The following is a 25,733-nucleotide window of genomic DNA, read 5'->3' on the forward strand; positions in this document are numbered from 1 at the left end:
TAAAAAGTCAAATACATTTAATATACACCATCACAATAAATCCATAATTTATTTTAGGCAGATCTAAAGAAACATGAAGAACAGAATATGAATCAGTCTATTGTGTGTTATCTGGCTATGCGCCATGCTGTAGGCTGTAGGCTAGTTCATTTAGCAGACAAGATATGTTTATAAGTCACGTGCCATTATTTTATATTATATGATTCTATACTAAAAATAATATAATTGAACTGAATAAAATAGAAAGGATATTTTTCCCATTCCTGAGCGAGTGTGCATATGAAGTGGCTATGTTGAGAGTAAAAGTAATAATACACTAGATTGAGTTATTTGGCCAAATTTGTTTTGAATAATACAAACCGTAGAATGTCTTAGAAATCAAAACATACATGGGCTGCATGGTGTGACTGTAGGCTATTGACTAATCAAAAAAGCTTTAGCTCTATTACATGCCTCAGGCTGCACACGCTGTTCTCTCATCAAGGGATCATATTTTACCCAACAGACTATTCTCAATTTAATCTTGTCTTTAATAATATGTAAAATGTGTTGGTCCCATGTTTCATGAGCTGTAATAAAATATCCCACAAAAAAGCTTATTTCTCTCATTTTGTTCACAAATTTGTTTACAACCCTGTTAGTGAGTGTTTCTCCTTTGAAAGATAATCCATCCACCTGACAGGTGTGGCATATCAAGAAGCTGATTAAACAGGATGATCATTACACAGGTGCACCTTGTGCTGGGAACATATCTAAAATGTGCAGTTTTGTCTCACAGCACAATGCCACAGATGTCTCAAGATTTGATGGAGTGTACAGTTGGCATGCTGACTGCAGGAATGTCCTGTTGCCAGAGAATTGAATGTTCATTTATCTAACATAAGCTGCATCCAACGTCATTTTAGAGAATTTGGCAGTACATCCAATCGGCCTCACAACCACAGACCACGTTTAACCATGCCAACCCAGGACCTCCACATCTGGCTTCTCACCTGCGGGATCGTCTGAGACCAGACACTCGGACAGTTGATGAAACTAGGTTTGCACAACCAAAGAATTTCTTCACAAACTGTCAGAAACCGTCTCAGGGACGCTCATATGCGTGCTCGTCATCCTCACCAAATCAAACTTTATTTCTCACATGCGCCAAATACAACAAGTGTAGACTTTACCGTGAAATGCTTACTTACAAGCCCTTAACCAACAGTGCAGTTCAGGAAGAAGAAAATATTTAATAAGTAGACTAAAATAAAAAGTAAGAATAAAAGTAACACAATAAGAACAACAATAACGAGGCTATATACAGGGGGCACCGGTACCGAGTCAGTGTGCAGGGGTACAGGTTAGATCACAATTGGTTGGGAGAATGTAAAACGTCAGCCATGTTCTTCAGCGCCATCTTATTCTGTACCAGGGTCTTGACCTGACTGCAGTTCAGCATCATAACCGAATGCCCACCTTTGAATGCAACTGGCACGCTGGAGAAGTTTGCTCTTCACGGATGAATCCCAGTTTCAACTTTACCGGGCAGATGGCAGACAGCGTGTATGGCATTGTGTGGGTGAGCGGTTTGCTGATGTCAACGTTGTGAACAGTGTGGCCAATGGTGGCGGTGGGTTTATGGTATGGGCAGGCATAAGCTACGGACAACGAACAAAATTGCATTTTATCGATGGCAATTTGAATGCACAGAGATACCGTGACGAGATCCCGAGGCCCAGTGTCGTGCCATTCATCCGCCGCCATCACCTCATGTTTCAGCATGATAATACACAGCCACATGACCAAGGATCTGTACACAATTCCTGGAAGCTGAAATGTCCCAGTTCTTCCATGACCTGCATACTCACCAGACATGGCACCCATTGAGCAAGTTTGGGATGCTCTGGATCAACATGTACGACAGCGTGCTCCAGTTTTCTCTGCTATCGCACGGCAAACGGTATTGGAGCGCCAAGTCTAGGACCAAAAGGCTCCTTAACAGCTTCTACCCCCAAGCCATAAGACTGTTGAACAATTAATCAAATGGCCACCGGACTATTACATTGACCCCCCCCCCCCCCCCCCCCCATTTGTTTTGTACACTGCTACCTATACAAATTACCTCTAACCTGTACCCTGGCACACTGACTCAGTACAGATACCCCCTGTATATAGCCTCGTTATGATTATGTTATTGTGTTACTTTTTATTATTTTTTACTTTAGTTTATTTGGTAAATCTTTTCTTAATTCTTCTTGAACTGCGCTGTTGGTTAAGGGCTTGTAAGTAAGAATTTCACGGTAAGGTCTACACTTGTTGTATTCGGCGCATGTGACAAATAAAGTTTGATTTGATTTTTGATTTGATATCCAGCAACTTTGCACGGCCATTGAATAGTAGTGGGACAACATTCCACAGACCACAATCAACAGCCTGATCAACTCTATGCAAAGGAGATATGTCGCGCTGCATGAGACAAATGGTGGTAACACCAGATACCTACTTTAAAAAAAATTATGTTTTTGACCAACAGATGCATTTCTGTATTCCCAGTCATGTGAAATCCATAGATTAGGGTCTAATTCATTTATTTCAATTGACTGATTTCCTTATATGAACTGTAACCAAGTAAAATCTTTAAAATTGTTGCATGTTGCATTTATATATTGCGTTTATATATTTGTTCAGTGTAGAATGGCCCATTATCAAACAGGCAGCAACAGGGGCAGGGAAAAAAGGACATGTCATCCGTATATATGCACTCAAATAGCGAATGGAGGATGCTTTCCTTCAGTTCGTTCTTAAATCATGCCGGGTAGGCTAATCCGGTTTTATAGCGGAGCTGCTGAGAAATAAATATAGTAGCAGCTGGGATCGTCGTCTTTTTAGTGGCAACCACACGGGATATAGACATGTCTGGGTTTATAAGAACACTTATTGCACTTCACACATCAACCATTGTTTGAGGAGAATGCAGCCTCGCTGCGCGACAGGTGATATTCCGCCCAAACTCTGTGTGCCAAGGAAACGCACGGTGGTGAGATATTCTGTAGTTAAACTTCTCTAGGATAGGGGACAGCATTTTCACGTTTGGATGAAAAGCATAACCAAATTCAACTGCCAGCTACTCATCCTCAGAAGATAAGATATGCATATTATTAGTAGATTTGGATAGAAAACACTCCGAAGTTTCTAAAACTGTTTGAATCATGTCTGTGAGTATAACAGAACTTATTTAGCAGGCGAAACCCCGAGGACAAACCATTAAGATTTTTTTTTTGAGGTCACTCTCTTTTCAATGGATTTTCATTGGGAATCCAGATTTCTAAGGGACCTTCCTGCAGTTCCTACCACTTCCACTGGATGTCAACAGTCTTTAGAAATTGGTTGAGGTTTTTTCCTTTGTGTAATGAAGAAGTTCAGCCATCCAGAACGAGGGTAACTTGAAGTGTACTGTTAGATAGAGGCGCGTGACCAGAAAGCTAGCTACAGTTTGTTTTCCTCCTGTATTAAACACAGATCATCCCGTCTTCAATTTTATTGATTATTTACGTTAAAAAATACCTAAAGTTGTATTACAAAAGTAGTTTGAAATGTTTTGGCAAAGTTTACAGGTAACTTTTGAGATATTTTGTAGTCACGTTGTACAAGTTGGATCCGGTGTTTTTCTGGATCAAACGCGCCAAATAAATTGACATTTTGGATATATATCGACGGAATTAATCGAACAAAAGGACCATTTGTGATGTTTATGGGACATATCGGAGTGCCAACAACAGAAGCTCGTCAAAGGTAAGGCATGAATTATATTTTTATTTCTGCGTTTTGTGTCACGCCTGCAGGGTTGAAATATGCTTCTCTCTCTCTGTTTACTATGGTGCTATACTCAGATAATAGCATCGTTTGCTTTCGCCGAAAAGCCTATTTGAAATCTGACATGTTGGCTGGATTCACAACAAGTGTAGCTTTAATTTGGTGTATTGCATGTGTGAATCCATGAAAGTTTGATTTTTTTATAGTAATTTTTTTGAATTTGGCGCTCTGCATTTTTACTGGCTTTTGGCCAAGTGGGACCTTAGCGTCCCACATATCCCAGAGAGGTTTTAAAGGTAATATCAGCCAATTAATTATGAAAATTTAAGAAATGTCCTATTACTAGGCTATTCAAAATCAAATATAAAATTCGCTGTAACTGAAGGCTAACTCTGTAAGCCACCAACAGCATCACCTAGGCCAATACCTTTTCTCCCAGACTCATGGATAGAAATTTAGGAGTGTAGAATAAGGTAACCAGTCCATCCAATATGCATAATAATACAGTCCACACTCAAAGGTGATTACTAGAATTAGTTTAAATTTGCAGTATAGGCTAGACCAATTATGTTCCAAAGACACCTTAGATATTTTTATATATGTTTTTCTGCCGTGCATAATATGCTGTAGGCTATTACACAATCATTATTTTAATTCAGGTGGGGGGGGGTTTCGGACTCATATAAGCATATGCATAAGCTCTAATGTGCTTATGGCTGTTCTACATGCAACATCTTAAATGCTTTGAGTTAATAATCACCTTAGAAAGCACTGTCCATTTTGTTGTGTTTGGTTTTGAAGCAACCTGTTGTTGAACTTCTTTCTTCAAACTGATCATCACAGTGAGGTGACAAAATGTTGCCTAATGGTGACTTTTAAAAGCATAGTACTGTTTTGATGATAAGTGTTTGATGTGATTTTAGATAGCATTTGTATTGATGTCAGAGTGGTTAGAGGGACAATAGAGTACTGAATACCAGACCATTACCGGCAGGTTGTTAGCAAGTTGGGTACTACAAACGCATGTCCATAGTGCATAAAAGGAGATTACCGTTACTCAACAGAATCACTGCAACAGCCTTACCTGTACAGTACAACGGCGACACAGCCATCCTTACCTGTCATGTTCCTGACAGGTGTGTCGTGTTTGACGAAGATAGATTTATTAATTTAGTGTACATTAGCACCATGACAAGCATCTGCTGGCCCACTGACAACACAGGTGTCATGGCTGCTTTTCTTATGTAGACACCTGCAAACCCCTGCTGCAGAATTGGGCTTCATTGTGTCTTTAGCAGTGCATGAGCAATTAGAGTGCTGAAATTAAAGCGTTTGAGAATTCTATGTTGCTGTTTTGAAGTGAAGAACTGAAGCGTTTTACAAAGCCTTGGCCCCAGGTAGGAAGTGGGGAGTTGAAAGGGGGGTAGCATTGGGAGTGGAGGAGTGTCGGGAGCGCGCTTTCCCTGTCGACTATGGAAGAAAGAGATGCCTGGTGGCTCCTATGAAGTTTATCTTCCTTCCTGCCCAGCATATTACAGATGGCTGGCTAAATTGTATGTTTTTGAAGTTAGGCTAAACTCTTGTGTTTGCTCCTCCCAGGGCAGCTCAGAAGCTGAACCTCTCGTCCAAGCGGAAGAAGCACCAGTCTCCCTCTCTGCTGCATTCCGGAGCCCAGCAGCCCTCCATCTACCCCACCAACTTCAGTGGCACCCTGCAGCTCTCACCGCCCCCCGCCCCACCATGCCTGCTTCACGCCGTCTCAAAGGTCAAGGAGAACCCCGGGATGGGAAAGGTAAGGAGCGACAGGCACACACACAGACACACACACACACAGACACATACATGTTGGTACATACACACACACACCCACATACATGCATATACAGTATGTATGGGTGACTGACATTTTAAATGGGAGAATGCACAGTGGCGACACATTAGTCTATAGGCAGCCAGTCGTCTGGTCCAGTACATACAGATGTGGGCAGATAAGCCTGCTGGAATGTCATGAATTCACTCAGTTTGTTTGGGACACATTCCTCCCTCTGAATGGACTACAGTTTGTGAGGGAAAGAAAATACAAAAATCCAATCAAATTCCCTTTAAAGGCTAAAACTTTGCAAACATTATTACAGTGGATTTCTGCTAGCTGCGTTCCATAAACCTGATGATGAAATCGAGCAGGATGTCGGTGATTGGTCTGTCATTAGCGTTAGTGCTATATAAACACACCTTTCCTCCAGGGTTTATTGGGTATTGTTTGCTGGGCTGAGATTCTGTATTTATAGAGTAGAAGAAGTCCCCTAACAAGATTAGATCCCACCTGGTTGGGAAGTCGCTGCTTACTCTGCCAAATTTCCACACCATTGAGATTTTGTCCCATATTGTAAATCTCACTTCATAAAAGACAGGCGTTATTAAGAAGCTTCCTCTCCCTACACCTGATTTACTGAGCTAGACATCTGGGACAACCACAGGGTTGTTTTGAAAAGGGAAATCGGCTTGTTTACAGCATTGTTCTGAGTCTATAACCCCAGGTTTCCTCTTCATTAAGCACACTGTTATGGGAAACTCAATCTCTGTCATTGTGTCTCAGACATTTTTGAAGTTTGCAGTCACCTGGTTCAGACTACCAAGAGTTCACTGCTGTGAAACAATGCTTGTTTGAAGAACCGCAGCCAACACGATTTGAGTTGCCAACATTCTTTTGTCTGCGGTAGACAATTCATCCCAGCTCCTTTACACCTAATCTACAGTATGCGTTTCTGAATAAATGACTGAAGCAATGAGGGGAATGGGTGCTGTGATGTTTTCTTATGCATTTATTCAAGACACGCATATCCATCCATGAAGAGTTGATGTCAATGCTGACCCATACTACAGCCATTCAATGTGTTTTGTGGAGGGTTTGGACATGTACAGGGGTGGCTGGGGGAAAATCCCCGCTAATGGATTTCTTGGTGGGATCAAGAGATATGGGAACAGGGCCATTAGCAGAGAGGCCCGAGGTGTTAAAATGCAGCGGCTCCAGCCGATCCTCGCCGGCCCTGGTATCACATCTCTGCCAATGTAAATATAGCAGCTCTAGACGTTAGCTATCGCTCCCTCACCCGGTTGGGTCAGCAGTCATATATGGAAGCCCGGTTTAAATGTCATAGCAAATGTAATTTGCTCAACATATGTACACGTCAGTCACGATAACAGCCACCCACGGAGCACAAAGAGAGTTTGCACTTGGCTGCCGGAACACTGGAGAGGAATTCCCTCTGTGGCAGAATGGGATCGCCACCACACATTGTTCCTTAGTGCCGGAGCCAGGATCTGTGGCAATACTTATAAACAAGCCATGGGAACAATAGGCCTGTGTGGGCGTGCTGCGAATGACATAGGAGAGACACACAGAGGATGAAAGGACCAGTCTGAGGTGTAGGTTTTGCTGCCTTTGCAGAACGGGGAGGTGGGGGAACAGTTAGAGTTATAATCAGCTGCTCCATACCACAGAGCCTCTCACAGGCATCATAGTCATTTAGTTTTTTTGCGATGGAGGTTTTAGTTATTTTTATTGTCCCAGATTGAACTCCTTATCAATGTATGGTTGTTAAATCTCAAGCTGTTTGTAACCATGAAGGGGTGGGGGAGCGTGCCGATACACTGGTTCAGTGGATTGACTACCATTATGCTAAACCCTAAACACATTGAGCTTTCAGGGATTTTTCAGAGCGAGGAGAAGCACCATTATCCATTCCTCTGCCTGACAACAGAGATGTTTATGTCTCCTGTCTGTCATACTACAAGATAGTCAAGGTTGAGTTTTCACAATAAAATGTTGACAGAGTGAGTGAGGATGTTTCTCTTATCAAAGGAATCATCCGGTCCTACATGTTCTTTATAAATGGTATTGTAGTTGTCACAGAATAAAAAGTGTGAATTTGTTTGAGGGGGTTAGTCAGGGAGACTGACATAGATTAAAACACGAGCATACACCACACACACACAGCTTCACCTATAATGTGGTGTGCATGCAGATGAAACCTGCTCTCTCCAGTTCAGGAAGTGCCAACAGACACAGCTGGCAGAATAGCTCCACTTGTCATGGCCATAACATAGTTCCAACATTAGACTAGATGAGAGATGTCACAGTAGAGGTGTGCTAAATCAACACCTTAAACACGACCAGTGACACACCATCCTGTTAGGGTTATGGTGTATCGTGACAACTGAAGCGACACAGAATCTATGGACTCTAAGTTTAGACGCAATACAAACAGATCAGAGAGAGAGAGAGGCCATATGTTCCAATGCTACAGAGTTGCTCTTGGTCCAGAGAGCAGCCTGCTAGTTGGATAATCCCTCAGCATGGTGGTCGGCTCAGAGTCACAGTCATTACTGTTATGATTTACAATCTCAACCGTACACTGACACCATTAGGCTTTGTGTTGACTCCGTTCTCTCTCCATTACAAATTCCTCCCATGACTCCTGTTGCTGTGTGTACTGTATGTACCATGTTATCTGCCTCTTATATCTGTTTTTTTTGTGTGTGCTAACACATTTGCCATATTTACTTACATCTATGCTCTCTCTCTTTCCCTCTCCTCTCCTTGTGTTGCAGGTGAAAGTGATGATGCGTATCTGCCCCTCCCTGGAGGCTCCTGATTCGTCCGAGTCCATGTCCTTCCTGAAGGTGGACCCCAGGAAGAAGCAGTTGACCCTTTATGACCCCTCAGTCAACGACCATGCCAATTCAGGGCACAGGAGAGCCACCGTGGCCATCCCAAAGATCTTCGCTTTCGACGCAGTGTTTACCCAGGATGCCTCTCAAGTAAGGACCAAGCAGTTGCAGACTGTGTATGCTGGCTGGGGGCAGTCCAGGGACTTAGTGAAAAAATGCCTTTCTTGGGTCGGGAGCATTCTTCCCAGTATGGGCCTCAACAGCTGGGGCTTTTAAGTCTGGGGAATGAATTGAATTCAGTCCACTTATATCTAAGCTCTCCTTTCATAGTCCAGTTATATCTAACCTCTCCTCTCCCAGTCCAGACCTTACAGTCTAGTAGAACCATGGCCAAATTAAGATCAAAGTGGAAGGGCCAGACACTGAGGACATGTTTACTTGACGGTGATTGAGTAACAGCCAGGCAACTATGTTCTGCCCTCTAATCGCCCTATCGCTCTCTCTCACACACTCTCTATGTTTCTCCCTCTCTGTCTCCGTCAGGCGGAGGTGTGCTCAGGGACGGTGTCTGAGGTCATCCAGTCCGTGGTGAATGGTGCGGACGGCTGCATCTTCTGCTTCGGCCACGTCAAGCTCGGTAAGTAAGCTCCTCTACTCCCCTCATCTGGCAAAGAAAAACACTATTTTTCACAGCCTGGTTCGATGTTCACATTCACAAATTGTTTAGTGGTGCATGGGAGTGAGCTGAGGAGAAGACAATATAGAGTTTGGATGAGCAAGGGCTAGTGAGAAATGGTGGTGAGGGGTGTCTTTAATTTTACCCACTGTCATTGACCTGGATTCTTCACCCAGTCTGAGGGGCTGTCATTTCTCAGAACAAGCTTCATTTTCCCTTTTGTTCTCCACTGTGCTCATTCTACAGTGATTGTTCCTTGAATCACCCCCTTCACAAGTTCTTATAGACACAGTAGATTCCCAATCAACTGTACCCAATCCAGACAGCATATTACAAGTCTTCTCAGTTTTAGGAGAGACATGAGCAGCAGGCTGTATTACTTGTATATTAATGTCTCCATCCGCCTTTCCTCTTACCCTCTCCTCCGTCTCCAGGCAAGACGTTCACCATGATTGGCAAAGACGGCTCCACCCAGAGCCTTGGCATTGTGCCCTGCGCCATCTCCTGGCTCTTCAAGCTCATCAACGAGCGCAAGGAGAAGACGGGCACGCGCTTCTCTGTCCGCGTGTCTGCCGTGGAGATCTGTGGGAAGGACGAGGCTCTGAAGGACCTCCTGTCTGAGGTGTCCATAGGAAGCATGCAGGATGGACAGTCCCCAGGGGTCTACCTGCGTGAGGACCCCATCTGTGGCACTCAAGTGAGGAAAAAAGCCGTCTAGACATGTGCCTGTTTTCTTGCCTTTCTTTGTTCTCCCTCTCCATTTCTCTCACTCTCCGTCTCTCTCTCTCTGTCTGGTATATATTAGTGTCTGTGTATTGATCTGATTCTCACTGCCATCTACCTCTGTCTGCCCCAAAGATTTAGGCCTTTGTATTGTCAGTTCTTTTATCTCCCAGGTCTTTCCTCTGTGTACTCTGAGCCCATATTGCCCTGCCTTACCCATCTCAATAATCCGCGCTATATAATTTCACCAAAGCCATCCACAATATCGACGTCTTTTCCATACCTTTTTATTGACTCCCCTGTCAGCATCCATCAGCATCTATTACCTCTGTGTTAGCTCTGGTCCTCTGCAGCGCAATGGGACTAGTTGGGGGGATGGGGGATTGAAGGCACTGACAGGTGTTGTCGTCTGATGTTGTTTTTTGGGGTTCTGTGTGGACTGTGACTTCAAAGGCTGCCTGGAGTCCTGTGAAGCTCCTCATGGCTCCTCCTCCTCTTAGTAACCACGTGATGTGGCCTCCCTACTAGATGTCCCCCTCTCCCCTCTCTCCACACCTATCCACCACCACATCCGTGTGGAGGAAAGTGCCCCTGCCCCCTGCTCCTCCATTACTTCCCCTAATCCTCCCTCTGTGTGCATATCTGTTTCCCTATAATTGCCCCGGAGACCCAATCTAATGGGCAAGAAATGTGTGCTTGGGTCCAATTAACTGTCTCCCCTCTCTCGCTCTCTCCTTTTTCTCTCTACTTCCTCTGTTCCCTTCTCACTCTTTTCCCTCACTCTCCAACTCCATGCTCTTTCCTTCTCTCTACCCCTTATCTTTTTTACCCTCCTCTTACCCTCTCTCCCTCCTCCCCACTCAGCTTCAGAACCAGAGCGAGCTCCGCGCCCCCACGGCGGAGAAGGCAGCCTTCTTCCTGGATGCAGCCATCGCAGCACGCAGCACCAGCAGGCCAGACGCAGATGAAGAGGAGAGACGCAACTCTCACATGCTGTTCACACTGCACATCTACCAGTACCGCATGGAGAAGAGCGGCAAGGGAGGCAGTGAGTACAACTACTACTACTACAACACTATTACTACTACACTTATAACACTATTACTACTATACTACATCTATCAGTACTACATGAAGTGAGGCTATCTCTGAACTCTAGTGTCACTCTGTGTGTCCTAGTGTCTTTGACTGTGATAGTTTCAGATTTCCATTCATAATTCTGCTATTCTATTAATAATTTCACTCGATTCAACAAGTGCTCTGACCTTTTCGATTCTTCCGCAAGAGATAAATGCACTGAACCATATTGCTGCACATGAACAGAAAAAATATTTCACTAGCTGATTATGGACTTTATCGAGTAAAAATAATGACCTACAGTAGTTTAATGATGATGACTTTATTATGCCTTAATGATAGTGTTAAGTAGCAGATGTAATTTCCCTCATCAGTTCTGGTGCTGATGATAGTACTTCAAGTGTCTGTGTTCCCAGAGGTAACCATCATAGCCATAGGAGACTGCACCACACTGGGCTAGATGGTGGATAAAGTCTGAATAAATCTGAATGGATAAAAAACCTCAAGCTTCTCATTTGTAATGTTTATGGATGGGTGCGCACTAGCCTCTATAAAAAAAGTGACTTGCTTGCATCCATGTGTTGTGCTAAGCGGAGGGAGAGAGTGCGCGCGGATTTTTAAAATGTAATTTTACCTTTATTTCAAGCACTCCATTTCTAAGTATGGCTGACGAGAGTTTAATGGTTCGCCGCCTAGTCTGAAACTCTGTAATTTTCTCCCAATCACGTGAAATAACATATCAGTGACCTACATTACATTACAATGTGCTGCCTCGCTGCTGAATAACATTTGGAGAAATTCTGCTCATTTTCCATCTACACTGAATTACTGTATAATTTTTTATTTTATAGCACAGCCCCCCAAACTAGTCATCATCTAAATGACAATTTATGTACCAAATACAGTGACTGTCCCCCTTGGTTTTGTATGCATGTGACAACAAGATCCTTTTATTTCTGGAACGTTATTACCTGTCTGTTAAACTGAGACAATCTCAGCCCAGATTTGAATCACTTCAGACCGAAAGGCTTACTTGTGAATAAATCAGACTGCCATGTCTGGTCCGGTTTGGGCTGTGCCACTCCTGCCTAAATGGCGCAGCAACAGCAGCACGTGGGAACCCTGTCTTCCTTCAGAGGGAGTGTCTGAATGTGTCTGTGCTGGGATATAACCTCACCTGGCTCTTCCTCCTGTGTCATCTACAGTGTCGGGCGGGCGGAGCAGGCTGCACCTTATAGACCTGGGGAGCTGTGAGAAGGTGCTAAGTAAGAGCAGAGACGGAGGGGGAGGCCTGTGTCTGTCTCTCACCGCGCTGGGCAATGTTATCATGGCTTTAGCCAATGGCGCCAAGCATGTACCTTACAGGTAGGGGAACTAGTACTGTACTTTTTATAACTTGATTATGTAAAACCAGTGTCAAGTATGAAGTCGAGTATGTAATCAAAATGTTTGAGACAAGTTTATTCATGTACATTTACCTTCACTATCAAGGCTGTGTTTATCTAGCTTGCTATAGATTTAAAGATATGTATCATTCCCAGCCATGTAGTTAATTTTATTTAACCTTTATTTAACTAGGCAAGTCAGTTAAGAACAAATTCTTATTTACAATGACTGCCTACACCGGCCAAATTCGAACGACGCTGGGCCAATTATGCTCGGCTTATGGGACTCCCAATCATGGCCGGTTGTGATACAGCCTGGATTTTGCTACACTATGGAATCAGAAATGAGGTCAATAGACAGATAACATTTAATTTAGGTAATGCAATGCATACTGAGAGCTCTATTTTACCAAACCTAATGCAATGGTAAATCTAAGTGCTGGCGGTGGCACTATAGGTTCGTGGGTGTGTCAGAAATATTTTAGCTATTTTCACCGCCACAATTATAGGCACATTTGCTGGCGGTGGGTTTTGCTGAAAACCAGTTAAGGGTGTGTCAAGGTTTGGCCCCTCACTGCCAATCAGAACATGCTTCATGGCTAAATATGTGGTGGCTTCAAGTTGTGTATTTACGGTCTTATGTATTGCATTGTCATCAACTCCAATTGGAATGTTAGTCCGTTATAGCCTAGTTTGTTAATTAAGTAGCCTGCCCCACATTTGCTAAATATGTTGAACATGTTTGCAGTTCTCCTTGTTCTAGTTGCATTGCTTCAATATGGAAATACATTGTTAAACATATGCTATAGTATTCACACTGATATAGGGGCTAGGCCTACTGTAAATTGCAGTCTGGACATGGACATGCCAAACGTAGTAAATAAGCAAGATTAAATTCCCAAGGCTGTTGATGAGGACTAAAATACAGTGTATAGCCTAATTGTTATCAAATTCTAATCAAAACTAAACAATATCTTGTTTTAAATAGGCTGTCTAAATACAGTTACAGCACCATAGTTGCTCCCTGTGGGCATATAACAACGTAACTTAGACCATGGAGGGTTTTACGCACATTCAAACTTTTCACAGAAGCTGGATAAAGATCCAATGTAAAGAGAAAGGGGGAATATCAATTCACCATTGTACTGCTCGTAAATGTAATGTTTTATAAAAATCTTACAGATCATATTTGCACTTCTCCAGAAATAGCAGACGGAATTGCATTGCATTCCAGCCATGTAGCCTACGTTATCACCATAAACCCATGGACGGGTAATATTTGTAAAAAGTTTGTTTTTTTGTTTAATTTGATTAATAACCAATCAATCTGATTTTTAAACCAACAGCAATATTTCTAAATAGTATCGGGTATTGGGCAGAAACCAATAGTTTTTTGGGGGAAACCAATAGTTTGTTTCTAAATAGGAGATTCACAAAATGCACATCTCTCTTCTATGGGTACTACTGGATAGGCTGCGCTTCTGCTCTCAAAATCCATGCCATTATCAGATGTGTTACCGTTAAGAGTCTTACAACTTCCCATTTAGCACTGCATGAAATTGTCCCTTTTGCAAGTGTTTTTAAGGACATTCCTCAAATATTGCCAGCCATCCCACCACAGTGGAAGTGAGCTGATGTTAGACAGGTAAATTACCAAACCTGGCGTTAGGGCTGGAAAATGCCAGTGCACCAGTTTTTACATGACAAAATTGCAAACTAACGTGCATTTGACATTGTGCCTCCTTACCGCCAGCCGAAAATAGAGCCTGTAGTGTAAAGGAAGTATACTAAGAGGTTAGAACCGAAAATAACAGTCGAAGAATATGAAATGGGTCTCTGGCACCCCAGACTAATATTACATGTTAAGGACATTGGTTGAATGTAAACCAACACTAACGTTTGTTTGCTAGTCATTCGCACAGACAGGGATATAAGGCACTGAAAAATCCTGCAGTTTCATGAGCAGTAATGATAACGATGGTGTGTGTGAACGTACCATCTCTAGGGACAGCAAACTGACGATGCTGCTGAGAGAGTCGCTGGGGAACATTAACTGCAGAACCACCATGATCGCCCACATCTCTGACTCCTCTGCTAACTACGCTGACTCCCTCACCACCATCCAGCTGGCCTCACGCATCCACCGCATGAGGAAGAAGAAGTCCAAGGTCTGTGTCTCGACTCGAAGAGCTTTCAGTATCATAGGCCGTAAACATTGGTATAGCCGCATGGGTATTCTCTATTTGAACATATTTCGATGAACACAGCACTTACTGTTTTGATGAGGGAAAGGCATAGATTCTCACAGTTATATACATTTTTTGTGATCTCAAGAGTGTATTACAGTGGTGTTATTAACAGAAGTTGCATTGTTCACCATTTCAGGACCATGGTATGAAATGAATCAGGGCCTCTGTTAATGCAAGGTTATTAGTGCCATAATTCAGAGCTAGTTTTTCTTGGCTTCTCAACACATAATCATGTAATCAATAGGGCTGCCTAAGGATTAGGGAAATAATTACTTCAGATAATTAGGTGGAATGACAGCATGTATTTATTTTGCATTGGTCTCTGGCGTGATTATAATGCATGCCACACACACCAATTCATATTATTGACATAAATTTCAGTGTGCCTATTGATGTGCACTTTTAATCTTTAAATGTATTGACTGGCCATTTTAAAAGGGATTTATTATTACACGATTGAATTAAATATAAATTGAAAGAGAGACATGCGGAAAAATGACATAAAGACTATTTAAATAAGTCTAAAGTAATAATGTTATATCTTGAATATAAGAAGTGTGCAGACAGTCTAATTATGTAGCAGTCTTGTACTAAGCATTTTACACATATCCCATATACACTGTTTTGTAAGTTTCTGTATGTGTTTCTGGCTGTCTTGCAGTATGCATCCAGCTCCTCTGGAGGGGAGAGTTCCTGCGAGGAGGGGAGGATCCGTCGGCCGGCCCACCTCAGACCCTTCCACCCCCGGACGGTAGCCCTGGACCCGGACCTGCCCTCCCTGCTCAGCGACCCAGACTACTCCTCCAGCAGCGAACAATCCTGCGACACCGTTATCTACGTGGGTCCATGCGGCGCCACCATCTCTGATAGGGAGCTGAGTGACAACGAGGGCCCCCCTGCCTTCGTTCCCATCATCCCCTCTCTGAACAGGAAGCGTTCTGGGAAAGAGGGCCCCCTGGACAGAGACCACTTCTTCATGTGCAACACGTTTGCTGAGCTGCAGGAACGCCTGGAATGTATTGACGGCAGCGAGGAGCCTACAGCGTTCGTTGGAGAGGGTAGGGGAAGTCAGGCTAGCCCACAGATAGACAGCAAGGCAAAGGAAGGCCCTGGCTCAGCTTCCCTAAAGACTGTAACTAAAGCCTCCTTCTCCCAGGAGAATATCTCACCCAAACTTCCTCCTAAATCTGTAGCCACTCCGCCATCCAGCAGCCCCCAGGTAAGCCCCTCAAAGTCTAAACTGGAACATTCCAGAGGGGTTTCAGAGAGCGTGTGCAGAACGAGTGCTGATGGTGAGAAGGTGATGATGTCAGAGAGCCGGGCTAGCTCAATCGAACAGGATGTGGCCTTGGTGCCAGCCTCTGAGCCAGTGGTGCGGGAGAAGGTCTACTTCAACAAGAAGCCCTTACCCAAGCCTGCTCCCCCTCTCCCACAGCAGAGAGACTCACGCAGAGGCAACGGAGAGGTAGAGGAGAGGTCCACCACTAGAATGCCGCCCATGGGAATGAGCCATCAGACTGGGAAACGGGGGGAGTCTCTACCTTTTCTTGGTAGAGCGCAGGCCAGGGAACCAGTAGAGGTGTGCCAGCTGCGCTCCACCCTGAGAGAGAAGTGCCTGGACAGGGACATCCTCCGGGCTACGGTGACCCTGCAGCAGCCTGTGGAGCTGAACGGAGAGGATGAGCTGGTGTTCACTGTGGTGGAGGAGCTGTCCATCGGCAGCATCATAGACAACGGTCGGCCCTCCAGCATCATTAGCTTCAACAGCGACTGCTCCCTGCAGGCCCTGGCCTCCGGCTCCCGGCCCGTCAGCATCATCAGCAGCATCAACGATGAGTTTGACGCCTACACGTCAGCTGTGGGGGGTGCAGTCAACATTGAGGTGCGCACCCCCTTACAGGATGACGCATTTATGTGTGTGGGCAGCAGGGGCTCGTCCATCAGCTCCTGGCTCAGTGAGGTCAGCGTCTGTACTCTGGAGAGTGAAGGGGCCCACTCGGCAGACGTCTTCCTCCCACAGACTAAGCACATCGGCCCAGAAGGCACCTTGTATCTGGATTCCCTGGGTATGTTTCACTGTGAATCATCCCCAAGGGACACCAAGAACTCCCTGAATGACAGCGGCTTTAGCTTTTCTGAACTGGACAGTGACAGCGCAGTGTCTAGCAAACTGTCCCTGACAAAGTGCCCTCCGTCTCCCGAGTCAACCAAAGGATCCCTCAGATTCCCATCCAAAACAGCGAAAGTGAACTTTCTCGGTTCCTCTTCACAACCCTCCCAGGGCCCTTACATAGTCCACTCCAGTCTGCCCAGGAAAATGAAACCTACCTCATCCATCACCCATAGTAACAGCAACAGCAGCAGTCGTGAACCACAGAGACAGGAAGTCAAGCAGGAGGACCCCTGGCAGCGCATTGACAACCACTCTGAACCTCAGCTCCCAGTCTCCAGCGCCACTGCCACCAGCAAGCTCCCCAGAACCCCAGTGAGTGGCATTCCCTGCCGAAAAGCTGGTGTTTTCAACAGCAACAGCGTACCTCGCCAGCCCAAGGTGCAGGGCTCTACCTCAGCCCAGAGGGTGGTGGACGGCTGTGAGAAGTCGCCCAGCAAGAAAGCAGGGTCCCCCAGCAAGATGCCTCAGCTCAGACGAGGGGCCACCACCCTAGGCATCGTGCCTGTCATCCATGCCTCCCCAGAGACCAAGGTCACCACCCAGGACATCACAGCTACAACCAACAGTCTCAAGTTCTCCTCTCTAGGGAAAAATGGGAAGACCAATGGGCAGAAAGCCAGCATGCTCCCCAAACCTGGTGGTAACTCACCTCCTCCCCCCCCAGTGCGCAAATCCAGTCTGGATCAGAAGAACAAGACCCTGCTGCACCAAAGTGCCTTAAAGTCTGCGTATGGAGAAGCAGGGAGGCCCTTACTCACCAGGGGGACAGTGTCAGAGGATGAGCTAGAGGTCCGCTGCAGAGGAGACTCCAACAGCCTCAAAACATCCAGCCTCAGGGGTGACTACACCTCGGCCAAAGCCACGTCCAGCCTGAAGGCCAGAGGGGATGCTGGACAGAAGCATTACGGCAGTCAAATGTCTCTGGAGAGATGTGACAGCATGTCCATGGTGGGCTCCAAACCCACCCTCAGCCGAGAGAACAGTGGGGCCAGCCTGGGCAGCAGCATATCCAGCAGGCCAATTCCCAGATTTGGTTTACCCATCTCAAGCAGCTCTGCCATTGCTACCTCCCCACCTTCCCCATGTGGCGCCACAGGTGCTCTAGGTAAACCTGGGCAGGTCAAAGGTAGTGTTAACCCCAGAGTAGTAGGAGCGGTCAATGGAAGTAAGGCCCGTTTGTTGTCAGCGAGCAACTCTAAAGGCCTGAGCTCCTCCACCAAGTCCCTGGCAGCTCCAGCCACCAGGAACCCAAATGCCAACCTCCCCCCAACTGGTAAGACCTCCGCCCCTCGGGCCACCGCAGCCGTCAACAGCAAGCCTGGCCGGGGCACTATCATGGGCACCAGGCAGGCCATGCGGGCAGCCAACAGCCGGGTCAGTGAGCTGGCATTAGGCAGCATATCAGGCAAACACATGAGGGGCTCAGGGGACTCTGATAGTGGTAATGACAGTGGGGTGAACCTGAGTGATGACAAGTCCCCTGTGGCCATGCTGCCCTCCCCCTACAGTAAGATCACAGCCCCCAGGAGGCCGCAGCGCTACAGCAGTGGACACGGCAGTGACAACAGCAGTGTTCTGAGTGGAGAGTTGCCCCCAGCCATGGGCCGAACAGCCCTCTTCTACCACAGCGGGGGCAGCAGTGGTTATGAGAGCATGATCCGTGACAGCGAGGCCACAGGCAGTGCATCCTCTGCACACGAATCCATGAGCGAGAGTGGGATGTCTTCCTCAGGCCGCCCCAAGACCTCCAAGTCCCCGAAGAAACGCAATGGTAAGAGCTCTGAATCTGTATACATCATTATGTATTATCTCTGATAATATCCTGTACAACCGCATACTGTTAGGGAATCAAAAACATGTGAAAGTTCCATAAAATCCCAAGCATTACTTAGGTCCTTTTACAAGCCTTCTTGTTTAAGTCCAGTCTTTGATGTTTTTTACAAGCCTCTGTGTGATGTCAAACAGTCCACTTATTAAATAATGGAGAAGGTCATTAATGGAGGACATATGTCCAACTGTCTCTGTAAAAGCCTCTTGTCTAGAAGTCACAAAGCACGTCTATAAATTCCCCCTAATTGCTTTGGAAAAGCAGTTTTCTTGCACAGAGCAGCTTAGAAAATCCCTAGTTAAGGGTTGTTAAGGGTGAAGGTTCACTGCTTTTGACTTTAACTAGATGTGTCATGCTGAAAAGCAGACTGAGTGGTGTTCCCATCTGAATTAAGAACTACAGTTCTGCAGTTCTCCAGATCGAAGCAGCATGACAGAGTATAGCACAGAATCCCCAAACAACATCGAGTACAACCTGTCGCTTTCTCCAACTTCCCCGGGCAATCTTGTAAAGATAGCTTTTTAAAATGTGATTCTTATAGTTTATTGGTTTTCTCACCTTTCGGATTCAGCAGAATACATTACTCTTATATGGGAAATGTAATTAAGGTATGTAATGAGATGACTTTGAACTAAGTTGAACAGCACTGGAAAGTCGTGACCATGTTCCAGCTCTCGTAGATTTATATAGTCAACCTTTTCAATTCATATAATGTGGTAGGAATATGATATAGACAGTAGTGAAAGCCTTATACATATGCAATCAACAGCACGCTCAGGAGGTCTGTGTAAAGCCTGCTATCGCTTTACATCTCCATCTCAGCCTCATACATATTTACTGATAAAGCCGTACAGCTCGGCCCTGGCAGATATGACCATTTGTATATTTCCAGCAGTAATTGATGTGCCTGTCTGTTTGTGTCTCGCCAGGGCTCCAGCGACGGCGGCTCATCCCGGCCCCCCTGCCAGACACCTCATCCCTGGGGAAGAAGACTGGCACAGCTGGCCAGTGGGTGGATCTGCCGCCCATGTCAGGACCACTAAAGGAGCCCTTTGAGATTAAGGTGTATGAGATCGATGATGTGGAACGGCTCCAAAGGAGGCGTCAGGAGGACTCAGCCGAGGTGAGCGAAGGGTCACGCTTACTGTCTGTAATACAAGCTCTCCATACTGTAACTGAACTTATTTTAGAGTCCTGTCATTAGGTTCATGTTCATCACTACATACATGCTGCTTAGCAATGTCAGGCTCAGCAATATTCTGAATGTGATACATTGATCTCAGCAATATTCTGAATGTGCTACATTGAAGCCAGGCATGGCATCGTGGGAAGGTCTTGGCTCACTCCTTCCCAGTTTCTTATTAAAGAACAAGATGAAAATATGCATCTTAGACGTTTGACTTTGTCTGCCCAATGGTGATTCCCGGCGTCTTTAAGTGTCTGTGTGACCACAGTCAGAGCCCAGTGTTACGCTAGCCGGACTTTTGAAGGAATGTGAAGAGATCAGGACGCAATTACTGTCTGGAGTTCATTGGTTTAGATATGACTGAGGCTGGTGCTGGTCGACGGAGGGGGAAGGGGTGGTGGTGGAAAGAGCAGTCCAGGAATTTGTGATGAATGTGCGTTCCCCCCTCCACAGCCCATCAGCCATCACCATGGCCCATCCCTGGCTGCCTGATGGCTCTTTATGGCTGGCGCTACTTGCCATGGGTCATTAACTGCTCCCACAAGTTTGAGGTAGCCAGACAGGGATTTGTTAAGAGAAGATTTTAAATCAGCTGGTGGTGGTTTGATTTAGTTTCAATTAGGAAAAGATTATCTTCCATTTGTCTTTCCCAGCAATCACTGGTTGAAGACCATCATTCCCAGACCAGTTTTGGAATACCATGTAATGTGTGCACCAAGGCTTGTTTCAATGTGTGTATATTCACATGTCGATTTGTGTTCACATGGATTTTTCTGTGTGTGTATATATACAGGGTTCAGTACTCTGTATATTCATGTCTGTTTGTGTTTTCATGTTTGTTTGAACTCTGTTAGATCATAGCTCTGTCTAGAGTAAGATAATATTTTTGACCTTTTGTATTTACTCTTCTTCCCTTTTCTCCTCTTTAACAGCCATTCCAAGATGTTGAGAAGGTACGTTGATTCTGCTGGATGGCTGAGGCTTCATTATTCTGTAATGGGAGTTGGGGAATAGTTTGGAGTGAGGGAAGAACAGGCATTAATTGCATGCACAGATCTCAAATTAGGTTTCAGCCCATTGTGACAGGAAACCAGTATTCTTATATTACAATACCTGGAAAATGTCCAGAAATGTTAATATACACAACTGTGTCTGTATATCCTGCAATTCTTTAGCAGCAACAAAAATGCTAGTCCAATGACGGCCATGAATCTTCATCTTCAAGCTTACTCTGAATTTCAAACAGTTCCTGTCACTCACCACCCTATCGCTTCTCTCTCTCTTTCTCTTTCTCTCAGGGGCTGCTGTACTTCAACAGTAAGCTTAAGGTTCTGGAGCGGCGGTATCAGCAGATCAGGGAGCTGAAGGTCAAACACGAGACCCTGAAGGAAGAGCTAGAGGACACCAAGACCCGGCTGATGATGGACCCTTGCAAGTGGATAGGAGAGTGTGAGTATCTGCTAGACTATTCCAGGATAGGGGAATATGGGAATTTCCACCTTTTTATTCTTCATATTCCCCACCAAAATAGAAAGTTATCTTCCTATTGATAGTTAACTTGATTCTGTGGACAGTCTTTCAGTTGACTGTGGGTGACCATGACTTTAATCCTCTGCTCTCCTGTCTCTTCTCTTCCAGTTGAGGTGGACCAGGATTTGGACAAGGAGTCTCAGGAGTACCTGGAGGCCCTGAGTCAGGTCACAGAGGAGCTGGATTTCTGTGTCAACATATGCAAGTCACGTGTCATGATGGTGACGTGCTTCGACATCAGTGTGGCATCACCGCCTGACACTCAAGAGGGACTTCGAGAAGTGGAAGTCTGAGAAGGTGCGAAATGAGAGATGGGTAATCCAGAAAGTGAGAAAGGAATGATTATGAAATGTAGCAGCCAGTTCATATTGCTGGAATGAAGTGACAAGAAAAACTAAAAGACAAACAGGACGAGGGTCTTTGCATGAAGACAGAGGAGATCTGAACCGACTTATCTACAGTGCCTCGTTGTTCTGGACATGTTCTTGTTGGAATGGGAGAGAAACGTGTGCACAGACAACAACGGTGTCTGTGTTTCCTGCATGATGAGAGAGAGGCCATCATTTACCCAAGAGTCATTCAACGACAACCAGAAGTGCCTTTTTCACTCAACTTATTTTGAGTCATAATTTTTTGTATGGTGCTAGTATCATAACCAGCATACCTAAGCAAACCCTGAACATATTCCTTTTAAGAAATAATAATTTTATATTGCATTGTATAGTGTATTTATATGATTATGATGTGTGTAAAAATATCATTTGTAGGTAAAAAAGAAATGTAAGAGAAAGGAAGAGCAATAAGCTAATGTTATTGCGTTCCCAAACTTTGCCTTTTCTCATGTTTCAAACCAACCTCAGTCAGCATTTTGCCCATTTATCCAGCCTCTTTGCGCCTTATGTTATCTTTCTTGTTTCGTAGATTTTCTACCTTTTAAACCAGGTCTGTGTTATCTTGTCAAGGACTTGGTTTGCTGTTATCACTCAACCACTGCCAGCGGAGCTGTGAAAGCTAGCAGGGTTGAGTAAATGTTTCCTCCCTCCAGTTGCCTTGATCCCAAAAGGGCCCCAGTGGAGGTGCTGAGATGGGTGATGGTGGAGGTGTATAAAAGGGGAGAAGAAAGTATGTGGAGCTGAGCTTTGTTTTCCCCTTGTTTATTTAATAGAAAATTTGGCAATGGCAGAACACACCATACACCATACAGGGCCTGCTCCCAACAGGCTGTGTGTACGCCATGATTCATGGGTGTGACAGTAAGCTCTCTCTGGTGCTCTATGTTAGGGGTGTCCAGAGTCCAGTGCGCACTGACAAGGCATAGTGGTGCTTGTCAGTGCGTACATTTTTATCCCTAGATGAGCCTCGACTGGGTTCTACTGACACGAACAAAAGGGCGTAGATGAGATGCCAAAAGCAAAGGTAATTCTACGGCTCTTGTGTTGTACTCTTTTTACTGGTGCCAAGCCTTGGTTCTATGCATTCCAACATTCTCACTCCCACTATAAGAACCTCATACACTATATATACAAAAGTATGTGGACACTCCTTCAAATTAGTGGATTCGGCTATTTCAGCTACACCTGTGGTGTATAAAATCGAGCACACAGTCATGCAATGTCCATAGACAAACATTGGCAGTAGAATGGCCTTACTGAAGAGCTCAGTGACTTTCAACGTGGCACCGTCATAGGATGCTACCTTTTAAACAAGTCAGTTAGTCAAATTTCTGCCCTGCTAGAGCTGTCCCGGTTAACTGTAAGTGCTGTTATTGTGAAGTGGAAACGTCTAGAAGCAACAACAGCCCAGCCGCGAAGTGGTAGGCCACACAAGCTCACAGAACGGGACTGCCGAGTGCTGAAGCGCGTAAAAATCGTCTGTCCTCGGTTGCAACACTCACTATCGAGTTCCAAACTACCTCTGGAAGCAATGTCAGCACAAGAACTGTTCGTCGGGAGCTTCATGAAGCGGGTTTCCATGGCCAAGCAGCCGCACACAAGCCAAAGATCACCATTGGCAATGCCAAGCGTCAGCTGGAGTGGTGTAAAACTCGCTGCCATTGGACTCTGGAGCAGTGGAAACACTTCTCTGGCGTGATGAATCACGCATCACAATCTGGCAGTCCGACTGATGGATTTGGGTTTGGCGGATGCCAGGAGAACGCCACCTTCTCCAATGCATAGTGCCAACTGTAAAGTTTGGTAGAGGAGGAATAATGGTCTAGGGCTGTTTTTGGGGACCAACACCATTTTAATGGTCATGATTTTATAATAAGATATTCGACAAGCAGCTGCCCACATACTTTTGGTCATGTAGTGTAGATCAACAGCACTGACAGTTTGCAATGACTCAGAACCCTCCCTTAGATCTGCTTCAAAGCTACATATATATAACACTTCTCTCTAACAATCTATTTCTTTTTGCTAATTTAACCTGATGTCTCAATCAAAGACTAGGATAGGCTCCAAGAGTAGTGTCCTAACTAAAGGCCATGAGAAACCACAGTTTATACATGCAGTGAAGCAACTTCAGATGTTGATGTTGTATGGCAAATATAATCAATCAACCAATTGTATGTAGTGGCCAGAATGTGTGTGTCTGAATTACTTCTCTTAAAACGGTGAGGACAAAGATGATTGACTGGTTTTAGTTACTAAGATCTACTAAGAAACTAGCTTTTGTTGTATTTTGATGTGTTTGATTTATAACTAAAATATTAATTTGTTTTCTTTCAAAGATACTCTCAGGCCCTTTCTGAAGATGCTGCATGAGATTTCTATTGATTTCTAAGAATGATTTCTATTCCATTTTTACCATTTTGATTTTTACAATATAGCCTCTGCTCTCCCTAATGTGGGATTTGTTGAATGAATTAAATTACTATTACCAAACCGAAACATTTCAAGAAAGTTTACGTATGTCATATTTCATATAAAAACCCATATTTTCTAATGTCCTTGGTTTTGTATAGGATTTTCTGACCTTGTGTATAAATGTATGATATGGCAGCTCCTGTTGAGTTTTATCTGTGAATAAATTAGGTTTCTTCTTATTGCTGACATTGTGAATACATTTTTCTTCATTGGTTGTCTTGAAACAAACCATTCTGTTAGGCCCAATGGTTTGGCCTACATAATTCAAAGCCACAATAATTGGTCGTCAAACTAGATTGAAAGTCATGTTAGGTTGAGAAGGTAATGAAGGCTTAACAGTTATTTAAGTTTTTTCAACCTCAATTGGAACGCAAATGTATCGAAATTGTTAAGTACTAGCGAAATAAAAAAGGGTAGGGAATATCTGGTTGGCTTTTGTCAAACATATTTTAGACTTTCAATGTTTTCTGCCAGCGCGAAGCGGGAATTGGGCATGCGCACGAGGAACTGACCATTTGCAAATGCAACACCAGGTGAGCAGAATTGCCAACAATAATGAATACATTAGTTCGTATATGTTACTACAAAGACAATGCTCTCTTTGACCAAGTAATTCGCGTTTAATTTGCGGATAATAGCCAAGCCTACATTTACCACGATAGGCCTATGAGCCAACTCTCTGCTCGTGTAGGGATTTATCAGACAGATTGGTGGCCAGACGAAAAAGGGAGGGGTGAGTAGGCTAGTGGTACTGAAGAATGTAAACCAATTTATATCTCTATTCACCCTTTCAAGTCGTCCACCACCACACACAGACAGTTGGGTGACCTGTTGGCCTCACCTGCTCAACAGTTCACACTCAGATGCTTGATTTGATTGGGAGCCTACCTCAATTCCACACAGTCACTGTTTGGTAAGTGGACAGTACCCTCAAGTTCTCTCCTCAGTAACCAACCGTGTTGTTTGTAAGTCTGGACTCGAGACCGGTTCGTAATTTCTTACGGAGACCAGCGGAGTGGAAAAGGTTATTATTATCAGCTTCCATTCAGTCAGGCCATAAAACCACTTTGCCAGGTCAAATATCAACTCTTTTCATGACACATTAATATTTGACGACTATTGAAGCCTAGGCATCCTACTTTACTCGTAGCATTACTGTCCTTTACTTTCGTTGAAAAACATCTTCAAACTTTGTCGCGCTCGTCAGAATTTCCTTGATTCGCTGGTAGGGAATAGTGGGGGATATTTTTACATTTGCACGCTCATGTAATATATTTTAATGAAACAGCAGGGAGCAGGTCTCGAACCCTCGACCTTCTAGCCCGAGGTCCGGCGCGTTATCGACTGCAAAAGCATGCTAGTGCGGCAGAGTCGATTTCCGCGCTTATAAACCCAGGGTCGTTACACTACTCCCTCCTTTCAAAGAGCGCGTCCTCGCGACTCTACGTCTTACAGGAACGCGCTCACCGCCCAAGCACACGCACCGTCGTGGATGCAAGGTCCGATCACTTCCGACACCAATGTAATGACCTGACTAGATCATAAAGGAACAATTGTCCAGACAGAGGATTGA

General features: G+C 44.7%; 1 protein-coding gene across 3 annotated transcripts in view; it reads left to right on the forward strand.

Moving 5' to 3' along the window:
• LOC139530867 (kinesin-like protein KIF26A) overlaps positions 1-24,346 on the forward strand; it is a 103,424-nt gene extending 79,078 nt beyond the window's left edge. For all 3 annotated transcript variants that reach the window (XM_071327624.1, XM_071327626.1, XM_071327627.1), the window contains 12 exons: positions 5,395-5,587; positions 8,407-8,616; positions 9,010-9,103; positions 9,577-9,839; positions 10,730-10,913; positions 12,148-12,307; positions 14,333-14,495; positions 15,238-18,520; positions 19,507-19,700; positions 20,696-20,716; positions 21,062-21,212; positions 21,402-24,346. In XM_071327624.1, the coding sequence (XP_071183725.1) occupies positions 5,395-5,587; positions 8,407-8,616; positions 9,010-9,103; positions 9,577-9,839; positions 10,730-10,913; positions 12,148-12,307; positions 14,333-14,495; positions 15,238-18,520; positions 19,507-19,700; positions 20,696-20,716; positions 21,062-21,212; positions 21,402-21,586 (5,101 nt within the window). In that variant the 3' untranslated portion in view covers positions 21,587-24,346. The remainder of the gene's footprint in view (positions 1-5,394; positions 5,588-8,406; positions 8,617-9,009; positions 9,104-9,576; positions 9,840-10,729; positions 10,914-12,147; positions 12,308-14,332; positions 14,496-15,237; positions 18,521-19,506; positions 19,701-20,695; positions 20,717-21,061; positions 21,213-21,401) is intronic.
• Positions 24,347-25,733: the final 1,387 nt, after the last annotated feature.

Source organism: Salvelinus alpinus, chromosome 9 (genome assembly GCF_045679555.1).
Source record: "Salvelinus alpinus chromosome 9, SLU_Salpinus.1, whole genome shotgun sequence".
Lineage (NCBI taxonomy): Eukaryota > Metazoa > Chordata > Actinopteri > Salmoniformes > Salmonidae > Salvelinus > Salvelinus alpinus.